Source organism: Maylandia zebra, linkage group LG18, assembly GCF_041146795.1.
Source record: "Maylandia zebra isolate NMK-2024a linkage group LG18, Mzebra_GT3a, whole genome shotgun sequence".
Taxonomy (NCBI): domain Eukaryota; kingdom Metazoa; phylum Chordata; class Actinopteri; order Cichliformes; family Cichlidae; genus Maylandia; species Maylandia zebra.
Genome location: NC_135184.1, coordinates 30,258,567 through 30,269,988, shown reverse-complemented (window position 1 = coordinate 30,269,988; position 11,422 = coordinate 30,258,567). Strand labels below are relative to the sequence as shown.

General features: G+C 41.4%; 1 protein-coding gene across 2 annotated transcripts in view; it reads left to right on the top strand.

The window, feature by feature from the left end:
* Window positions 1-5,251: 5,251 nt before the first annotated feature.
* Window positions 5,252-11,422, top strand: part of LOC101474626 (neuropilin and tolloid-like protein 1) — a 34,970-nt gene continuing 28,799 nt past the window's right edge. The window contains exons 1-4 of one of the 2 annotated variants that reach the window (XM_004565303.4): window positions 5,252-5,404; window positions 5,669-5,734; window positions 6,441-6,575; window positions 6,678-6,743. In XM_004565303.4, coding sequence (XP_004565360.1) covers window positions 5,377-5,404; window positions 5,669-5,734; window positions 6,441-6,575; window positions 6,678-6,743 — 295 coding nt within the window. In that variant the 5' untranslated portion in view covers window positions 5,252-5,376. Of the gene's footprint in view, window positions 5,405-5,668; window positions 5,735-6,440; window positions 6,576-6,677; window positions 6,927-11,422 lie in introns of both variants that reach the window. The other variant, XM_004565302.4, reaches the window with a different exon arrangement.

The following is an 11,422-nucleotide window of genomic DNA, read 5'->3' as shown; positions in this document are numbered from 1 at the left end:
CAACACCACTGAAACTGGTGTAATGTGGATGGCATCAGCCATGACCACAGGCCCTGGTGAAATGTAGTTGGTCTCAGCCATGACCACAGGCCCTGGTGAAATGTAAATGTCCTCAGCCAGTAGCACAGGCCCTGTTGTAATGTGGATGGCCTCATCTAACAACACTGTCCCTGGTGAAATGTGGATGGTATTGGCCAGCAGCACAGGCCCTGGTGTAATGTGAATGTCCTCAGCCAACACCACTGGCCCTGGTGTAATGTGGATGGCATCAGCCAGTATCACAGGCCCTGGTGAAATGAGGATGTATCACACAGCAGCACAGGCCCTGGTGTGGTCAATATGGCCTCACAGGGAGCACTGTCCCTGGAGTAATGTGGATGGCCTCAGCCAACAACACTTTCTCTGGTGAAATGTGGATGGTATTGGCCAGCACCACAGGCCCTGGCGTAATGTGCATATCCCCAGCCAACACCACAGGCCCTGGTGTAATGTGAATGGCCTTAGCCAACACCACTGGCCCTGGTAAAATGTGCATGATATCTGTCAGCACCCCAGGCCCAGGTGTAATGTGGATGGCATCAACGAGCAGCAGAGGCCCTGGTGGGGTGAAGATGGCCTCACAGGAAGCACTGTCCCTGGTGTAATGTGAATGGTAGAAGCCGGCATCAAAGACCGTGATGTAATGTGAATGGCCTCAGCCAACAACAGTGGCCCTGGTGAAATGTGGTTTATATTGGCCAGCACCACTGGCCCTGGTGTAATGTGGATGGCCTCAGCCATGACCACAGGCCCTGGTGAAATGTAGTTGGCCTCAGCCATGACCACAGGCCCTGGTGAAATGTAAATGTCCTGAGCCAGTAGCACAGGCCCTGTTGTAATGTGGATGGCCTCATCTAACAACACTGTCCCTGGTGAAACATGGATGGTATTGGTCAGCACCACACACCCTGGTGTAATGTGAATGGCCTTAGCCAACAACACTTGCCCTGTTGAAATGTGGATGGTATTGGCCAGCAGCACAGGCCCTGGTGTAATGTGACTGTCCTCAGCCAACACCACTGGCCCTGGTGTAATGTGGATGGCATCAGCCAGTATCACAGGCCCTGGTGAAATGAGGATGTATCACCCAGCAGCACAGGCCCTGGTGGTGTAATACAATCAATGTTGACAGTTTTATTTAACACAGAAAATAACATTGTCTCCTTCCCGAGGGCAGACGCTGACTGCCCCCCGTCTCCTGGAACCATCTGTCCCCTGTTGAGACATAACATTGCAGCTACAAGGACTTCCACATTGATTAAGATGATCAGTGTGTACTGCTCTGAAACAAGTGTATAATATTAAATGAATATTGCTTGATCAGCTACCACTACTTAAAACATAACAGAAAACATAACTGAGCACAAGATCACCAAGAATAACATCGTATAAGTGCTGTGTAAGCGCGTGCGGCCTTCTAAGCTCGAAGCCTTTTCCCCTCCATAGATCAGCCAGACATCGCGCTGACTGTAGCTTCTAACCCTTAATTAACTTGAGCACAACTCTAGAATAAGCAACAAACTGAAATATGTATAAGTTGATCATGGTTAGATCTGCAATGAAAAATCACATTATTATTCTGGTACCTGTAAGTAAAAGATCAAACTAAGGTCATAACAATCACTGTAATACAAAGGGTAATGTAAGGTCAAAAACTTCAATACATGTTTAATGCAAAGCTGGTTATATGATTCTAATGAACTAATAGTGCCATATTAAAATAATGAAACTAGAAGAAGAAAAAAACATCCCCTTTTTATTCTACACGGCTCAGACACACATATTTATGGCTTTATCTTATAGAATTCAATATCCCCGTGCTGGGCAAACAGGTTTTGCAGCTGTTTGAGCTAAGATTTTTCAGTTATTCACATAATGAAAACCTATACTTTGTTTTGGGCGAGAACTCCATTCAAATGCATGTAATAGTCAGAAACGCACTGTCTCGGCGAAATAAAGTGTTTTTGTACAACTTCATGAAGTTAGCTGTAAATTTTGATAGAAGGCTCAGACACACACATTTATGGCTTTATCTTATAGAATTCAATATCCTCGTGCCTGGCAAACAGGTTTTGCAGCTGTTTGAGCTAAGATTTTCAAGTTATTCACATAATGAAAACTTATACTTTGTTTCGGGCGAGTTCCCCATTCAAATGCATGTAATAGTGAGAAACGCACTGTCTCGGCGAAATAAAGTGTTTTTGTACAACTTCATATAAATATGTGTAACTTTTGATAGACGACTGAGACTCACATATTTATGGCTTTAGCTTATAGAATTCAATATCCCCGTGCTGGGCAAACAGGTTTTGCAGCTGTTTGAGCTAAGATTTTCAAGTTATTCACATAATGAAAACCTATACTTTGTTTCGTGCGAGAACTCCATTCAAATGCATGTAATAGTCAGAAACGCACTGTCTTGACGAAATAAAGCGTTTTTGTACAACTTCATATAAATATGTGTAACTTTTGATAGACGACTGAGACTCACATATTTATGGCTTTAGCTTATAGAATTCAATATCCCCGTGCTGGGCAAACAGGTTTTGCAGCTGTGTGAGCTAAGATTTCCAAGTTATTCACATAATGAAAACCTATACTTTGTTTTGGGCGAGTTCCCCATTCAAATGCATGTAATAGTCAGAAACGCACTGTTCCCATCTAGACCTCCTTATCATGACTTTGATAACCTTCTATCGCCTCCCCCTTCATCACAGGCCAGGAGAATATGTTCCTTTGGCAACTCCTCAACCTCGGCTATTAAAATGGCATGGGAGCAGGATTTGGGGTGTGTGATTCAGGATGACTCTTGGGATAAAATTCTTTACCGGGTCCATGGCTCCTCATTATGTGCCAAACACGGGCTGATTCAATGTAAGATTTTGCACCGTGTACACTGGACTAAAGCCAGACTAGCTCAAATATACCCCAACCTTAGCCCTGATTGCGACCGTTGTCATCAAACACCTGCCTCTCTAATACATATGTTTTGGTCATGTCCATCCCTCAAACAATACTGGATTAATATTTTTCTGACTTTATTAAAGATCATCCAGCTAACCCTCCAACCTGTGCCCTTAACTGCTTTGTTTGGGGTTCTTCCTGATACAGTTGCCTTGCCGACGCCCCAAGCGAATCTGGTAGCATTTCTCACCTTATTGGCAAGACGCAGAATATTGTTATTTTGGAAGTCCCCTTCTCCCCCATCCTGGGAAATCTGGATCAGAGACACTTGGCATTTTAGCAAACTCGAAAAGATTAAATTCACCCTGCGTGGGTCTATGGCCAAATTTTTTAAGACCTGGCAACCCTTTTTTGACCATGTTCACACTTTGCGGTCTTGCAACGCTCCCAATTAGCCAGCTCAGACTTTATTATATTTTATTTTATCTTATGTATAAGTAAGATGTTTAAGTTTAAGTATATGGACTCTATTGTGCCTGCGCCTTATGATGGCATTTACTTACCTACTTTATACATATTTCTTTTCTCTTACAGAATTGACTTATCTCTACAACTAAGCTGACCACTCATTATGTTTGTGTTTTGTTTTTGTTTTTTTGTTTTGTTTTTTTCTTGGTTTGTGTGTTTTGTTTTTTCTGTGTCTGTGCGGGGGTGTGGGCTTTGAAACTCTCCAGATCTCTCTTGTGCACTCAGGAACTGTTATCTTGTACTCCAGGGTTTGCTACTCGTATATTAGACTGGACCCTTTCTTTTTTCTTTTTGTACACCCACTGGTACTCCTATAATTATGAGGTGGGAGTGTATGTTTCATATTGTTTTATGTTCTTCAAAAAGAAAACGGCATATTGTTCAATTTGTCTTTTGTAAAAATGGATGCAGAAACTTTAATAAAAATATCTGGGGGAAAAAAAAAGAAACGCACTGGCTTGACGAAATAAAGCGTTTTTGTACAACTTCATAGCTGTAACTTTTGATAGAAGACTCAGACTCACATCTTTATGGCTTTATCTTATAGAATTCAATATCCCCGTGCTGGGCAAACAGGTTTTGCAGCTGTTTGAGCTAAGATTTTCAAGTTATTCACAAAATGAAAACCTATACTTTGTTTCGGGCGAGAACTCCATTCAAATGCATGTAATAGTCAGAGTCTTCTAACTTTTGATAGAAGACTCAGATACAGTAGCGGTTATTGATATGGGCGACACAGGTGGTTGCCTGGTGCGGCATCATGGTGGGGGGCCGCATCACGGGCATCGAAAAAAAAAAAAAATTGCTCGTACTCATGCTGCCCCGACGTCATGCCAGCGCATACTGGGGATGGCATAGGCACCGATCGGTTTTCTATCGCCCATTTGCTGGGAGTAAGGGCGCCCTCCGTTTGCGAGGTGCGCCTGGTGCTTGCAGCACAGGGAGGAGAGGGCGGGGCTGCGGGGGATTCTCTGGCTGGAGCAGCATCTAATAACCAACTCGCAAAATAAAACAAAATAAAAACAAACCAACAAACACGAAAACACCAGACATTATGATACAGACATAATTTGCACCAATGTTTTTTTCGACATTCTGTTACAGATTATGTTTTAATATTAATTAGTCATTGTCAATTGTTGACTTGTCCTGTTGTCATTGTATGACAAATAATGAAGGCTGTCTGGTAGCTGTTTGCATACTGACTCTCTCTCTCTTCATATGTGTGCGTGTGTGTATGTTTCTCTGGTGAAATTCAGTATGGTTCCGACAACAGTTTTATGTTTGTTATGTTTTATGTACAATCCTTAATATTTATACACACATTTATACACACACATACACATAAAGTTTATATGTGTGTGTGTGTGTGGGGGGGGGGTCGCTCAGGGCACCAAACAGGCTAGGACCGCCACTGGATATATCTTTGGGTTTTGCTTCAGATTTCATGAAAACAGACATAAATTTGCCTGTTTGATAAGTGCTGAACATTTTATTTCATCCAATTAAACATGAAACCATTTAATGGGTACAACTGCATTTTTGTTATAGTAAATTTTTTTTACTATTATTAATATTTTTGAATTGATTCCAGTGAACTGTATTGATAACTGCGCTGACTGCGTTACTGGAGGCTGGATTAAGGCACCAAGCCTCGGGACAGCGCAGCCTTGTGAATGACTGGAGGCTGTATCTTTTCAGAGGATTAAGGCAGCCTAAAGGTGGAGCAAAAATTGTGAAGGTTGGTGGCGGACGAGAGTGTAATCTTTTGAGCCGACGGGGACGCACGGCGGGAGGGATGGACAAGCCAGCTCTCGGATTTGGCGAATTCTCTGAGGAATTGGTGGGTTGATGGACACTCTTTAACCAACAGCAAACTGAACTACACATCCTCGGGGAACAGACATGCTGCACAAACTTGTGCTGCAAATCGGTAAGTTCCCTGAAACGTTCACTTATTGAACATAGTTCAGTAAGTAAGCGACCCTTGTTGTTCGTGCATGTGATTCAAAAAATAAATATATCAAATAGCTTTTATCTATAAGAAAGTAAAAACAGCAGCCACCGATTTACAGTCTCCTAGTCTAACCGGTGTTTATGCTGGTTTAGTTATCTGTTGTTGCTTTTTCAAAGTAAATACAAGCAACTCCCTACGAACAACGTCATCTTTAACGTCTTCTTTTTTGTGTCCTGTCAGCTTTAGCAGCAAGCCTCCTCTCACCTGAGCTGTCAAGTGCCACAGCTACTAAAACAAAAGCTCAAGGTAATCTATCACATCTTGCCATATCATTCATGTAGCTGCAGAGGGCAGGTGGCCTGATACTCGAATACTACTCTGGGTTTTAACCTAAAATGTAGTGAAATGTATGAATATTAATCTATCATGAGAAATAATAAAACTAATTATTAGATTGAGTGGCAGCACGGTGGCATGGTGGTTAGTACTGTTGCTGTACAGCAAGAAGGTCCTGAGTTCAATTCCACCATCAGGCTGGGGTCTTTCTGTGTGGAGTTTGCATGTTCTCCCCGTGTTTGCGTGGGTTCCCTCCGGGTACTCCGGCTTCCTCTGGATAATCCAAATTGTCCAGGGTGTACCCCACCTCTCGCCCTATAACAGCTGGGATAGGCTCCAGCGACCCTGATAAGTGGAAGCGAATGGATAGATTAGATTTTGTGATAATGATCTCATGAGAAAAGTGCAGTGATAATATTAAACTAATAAAATATCAATATAGTGCCAAAAAGTACTGTAGCACAGTATAGTAAATAATTAGCTAACCTGTAATGCTGAAAGTCTTCTATTTTAACCTTTTTCCATTGTTTCTGGCAGTATCTTCTCAAAAGATGGAAAAGTTTGACAAATCCAATTTGTGCTACAAAAATATGGATGTTTTAAAACTAAAGATACAAGGATGTGATCTACTTTTGGTAAACTGTGTACTTTATATTGCCTGTGTACCCGCTTCTAGTAAAGAACAACTCGGGTGTGACACCAGCTGGGGAGTGTGGGACCTGGGTAAAGAAGCCTGATGGAGGGTATTTCACATCACCGAATTACCCTGAGAAATACCCACCTGAGAGGGAATGCATCTATATTATAGAAGGTGAGACCTTATCTTGTTTTGTTTTTTAGCATCCTTACAGTACCACTTCCCACTCCTCCTGCTGTTAACTTCACCTTCTCTCAACCTCTTGGCCTGTTGTAGCCTCTCCTCGGCAGTGCATCGACCTGTTCTTTGATGAGAAGTATTCCATCGAGCCCTCCTGGGAGTGTAAGTTCGACCACATTGAAGTCCGCGATGGTCCCTTTGGTTTCTCTCCCATAATTGGTCGCTACTGCGGGCAGGAAAGCCCGTCATATGTCCGCTCCAGTGGGAGGTACTTGTACATCAAATTTGTGGCTGATAGTGAACTCGAGGCCATTGGTTTCTCAGCACGGTATAACTTCACAAAAGGTGAGTGAATGAAGCCGTGAGCAAGTTTCGTCTTCATAAAAGCTGTATTTTACACCAAACAATTATTGTTAATATTAAGCATCATTTTTAAATCAGTCACTCAAAGAGACAAACCCTTGTAAAACTGTAGCCCAACAAGTTCTCTTCAGTTTGAGCATTGCCTTGCACATTCTTTCAGTTTTAAGGTCAGGATGTACTCAAGTGTTCTCCATCAACAAAGCATTAAAATGTTTAAATAAATTTGAAGCACATTACCTTCCCCAGAGTCAAAGGCATAGCTAGGTGGAGAATATAACTCAGCATTTGGCAAACAGACACTGTTTGCCAAATGCAAATGGTTCAGCACAGACTAAAACGTTGCTTGACATCGACAAAACAGATATGATTGCATTTACTTGTATGTTTAAATAGAAATGGGACTGAATGCTAACATGGTTGGAAAAAAGGAAGGAAAAATAAAAGAAAAATGCAGATTGTTCTGTATAATCTAATTTATTGAGGAAGGTAATCAATCAAATCAGAGATAATTTGCGAGTATAATGTCTGATGACTCATGAGTGTATTAATCATTTATTGCATGTATTTTATTAATCATTTACAGTGGCGGTCCTAGCCTGTTTGGCGCCCTGGGCGAACATCCCACCCCCTCTCTCCACACACACACACACACACACACACACACACATTAAACTTTATGTGTATGTGTGTGTATAAATGTGTGTATAAATATTAAGGATTGTACATAAAACATAACAAACATAAGACTGTTGTCGGAACCATACTGAATTTCACCAGAGAAACATACACACACATATGAAGAGAGAGAGAGTGAGTATGCATAGTATTCAAACAGCTACCAGACAGCCATCATAATTTGTCATACAATGAAAACAGGACAAGTCAACAATTGACAATGACTAATTAATATTAAAACATAATCTGTAACATAATGTATTGTTTGGAGTTTAGTCTGTTACTGTTACTATTTTTACCATTTCTTCTTGGAGCAACTGTAGCCCACATCATTTCTTTAGGGGTTAATAAAGTATTCTGATTCTGATAGTTTCAGGATACATGACCTGCCATTATCCAATGACACATCTGCTTACCTGTATCTTTTACTTGTTTCTCCTCCTCTTCTTTTCTCTTTTTTCTAAGCTGAGCACCTAATGGCTTTGAACTTTTCTTGTCCATCTTGGTTTTAATTTTGCATTCCAGTAGGAACACCCATTCCCCAACCCGAGGATCACCACAACATAACCTAATAGACCTATGTAACCAATACATCTACTCACCAAAGAATGAGTGAAGCAATATGGATAACAGCAGAGGACAATTTATTTAGGGTCTGATGGCAATTTACCATCTGTGTCCAGCACTTTAAAGGATTGATGGACTGGAGCACATACGTCCTTAACCTACCCTCTTAAACATCAGCTTGACGCTGATACATCAAAGGAAACTTAACCGACACTAAGTGCAAATGTTTCAACCTGAACAACTTAAAACTTCTCTGGGATACAATGTAAACAAAGACAAGAAGAAGAAAAAAGAAAAAAAATATTTCCATCAATAGCCACTTCTCCTAACCAGGAGACAAGTGAATATATTGGTGTAAAGAGTCTTTTTTTTCTCAGTGAATATACAAGTGAATATATTGGTGTAAAGAGTCTTTTTTTTCTCAGTCCTGGGGTTGTAACACCACAACCTCCTCAGTCCGTAATCAGAGAGTGTCTATTTGACAATAACCAAAATGTCTTTGGATAGTCTTTGTGAATGCAACCCCCCCCCAAAAACAATGGTGTTAGCTGGCCAGCAAAATAAAGAGAGTGTATGGCACTGAGTGCGGGTGTGTGTGTGTGAGTACTTCGGTCCAAATAATCGAGGTCCGGATGGATGAATGGATGGCAGCCGCCGGTCCTTTAATGGCACCAGCGAGACAGCACAGTAGTAAGGCAGCACGGCAGTAAGGCAGCACAGCAGCGAGGCAGCACAGCAGCGAGGCGTCTGGCAGGAGAACGAACGATAGTCTTTTTTTAAGGCTAGCTCACCCAAGCTTGCTCTCTGGCACAGCTACAAGCCATGTGAGCTCGTAACCCCACAGTGACATATGAACTTGGCTACCAACGTCTGCTTAGCATGGCAGCTAATTGTCGAGCTTGCTAGCTTATCCCCAATTAGCGATTAGCACCTTAATAACCATTATTACACATCACATCATAGCAAACACATGATAACCAGAGATGTGCAGTAATGTGTTACTGTAATCCGATTACTTTTTTCAAGTAATGAGTAAAATAAGGGATTACTGTTGCAAAAACGGTAATTAGATTACCGTTACTTTCCCGTAGGAACGCTGCGTTACTGCGTTACTAAAACCGTGATTATTTTGCAAGAATGTCTCATGACAGTGATGTAAGCAAGTGCGACATTCGTGACAACAGCTGTGTGCAGATCAACAATGGATAATATATCGAGTGCGGGAGAGAGTATGAGCGTTTAAAGCGTGGAAGTACTGACCTTATTTTGAGTTTGATTCCATAAAAAGTGACAAAAACATTAGCGTCTGTTGTGCGTGGGAAGAAAACTTCTTTTTACAGCGAAAAAAAACCCTAAACTTCCAAGCAAGCACTGAGTGCGCTACGACGTAATGGGAAATTCACAGAGAAACCACAAATTAATACTAGTTCATGCCAACACATATCACTGCATATAATCTAACAGTGGAGTCGGGAACAGTTTTTATAAAAAAACCAAAACAGAGGTGCCAGACAATGCCTTACGTACAAAAACAATAATTACAATAATTTTTCTGATCACAGAGAAAAATTCCTAGCTCATCTGCTATTTGTATGAAAAGCCTGCAGATAATTATCTGAATCCAGTTGCTCAAGGCAAGAAAAGGTCCCAGTCTTTAGATTCCTGCCCATTCCTGAGACACGTTATAATTGCAGTGTCATCTGAGTATTTCTGGATTTGGCAAGACTAAAGATATATATTTGAAGTCTGCTGTATACAATATAAAAAAAGTGGAGCCAGGACAATCCCTCTAGAGCCCCCATGCTGCTCAGTAATGTTCCAGAAATGCTGTTCCCCAACCTGACAAAGTTGTGTTGTTTCTGTCGAACCAGCTCTGTTTTCTCTATATTCAAATTTTAACTTTGTAATCATATGCACTAGAGCTGATGTAATAGCTAAAAATTTTACTTTACCGTGTGCTTGGTTAGCACTGTTGCCTCACAGCAGTTCAATTCCACCAGGCTGGGGTCTTTCTGTGTGAAGTTTGCATGTTTTCCCCGTGTTTGCGTTGGTTTTCATTTTCCTCAGTCCAAAGACATGCAGTTTGTGGGGATAGGTTAATTGATTAATCCAAACTGCCCATAGGTGTGAATGTGAATGTGAGTGCAAATGATTGTCTGTCTCTGTGTGTTACCCCTGCAACAGACTGGCGACCTGTAAAGGGTGTACCTTGCCTCTCGCTATATGTACCCTGCGTCTCCCTGGGATATGCTCCAGCACCCCCCACGACCCTGGATAGTATAAGTGGAAGAGAATGGATGGATGAAGCTAACTGATTCTACAGTATTTGTAAAAGTCTTCAGTTGCAGAAATTAATATTAGACTTCTTTTTAAGGACCTTTTCAACATTTTCATTTTATGCATGTTTCTATGAAGCAGTATTGTTTGGAAACACTACAGATTTTGTTCCAGTTCATTGCTATTGCTGTATATCTTTTATCTATATATTTATCTATGATGCTAGATCACACGAATCAATTAGCTAAACTAAAATCATAATGCCATGGTGACCTGTAATATTCGGCTTCAAAATTCAAACATAACACAATTACCAAAGGCCTTCGAAACATGGTGTCTAACCAGATACTTGGCCCTGGTGTGGGTCAGTAGATGTTTTAAATTGCAGTCTCAGATAAATGAGAATTTGGCTCCCTGGCACTTTCATCTCGCATGATGGCATTTGGCTGATAGTTCTTAAACCGTGATGGTGTTGACTTCATCAATACAGGAGCCAGACAAAATAAGTTCCATAACACAAGTATCTTGTCTGGCTTCAGAAACAGATTGTGGATTTTACTGGGCTAGTCCTGAGAACACTGGCTGATACCACAACCTGTAACCTTCCTTGCCCTGTCTGTGAAGGTTCTCAGTCATCCAGGTCATCATAGTCAAAGGAGCTTGCAAAGAGAGGTGAAACGCCTTCAAGCAACTTAAAGAAGTCCAGACGCTTTTCTTTGCAAGCTCCTTTGAATTGCCCTGGTCTAGTTTCTCAAGTTGTATGTAGCATAACCAGGCCAGAAGTCATAGTCAAGTTGGGGGTGTTTGTCAGGTTTAAAGCCACAAAATACAGTGAAGGAAAAGGATCAACACATGATTAAATAATCAAAGGCTTAGTGATGTTTGGAGGCCATTGCCTGGTGTGGAAGAGGAAATGGAGAGCTGCAAACTGAATCCTTTTGAGAATTTTATACACCTCA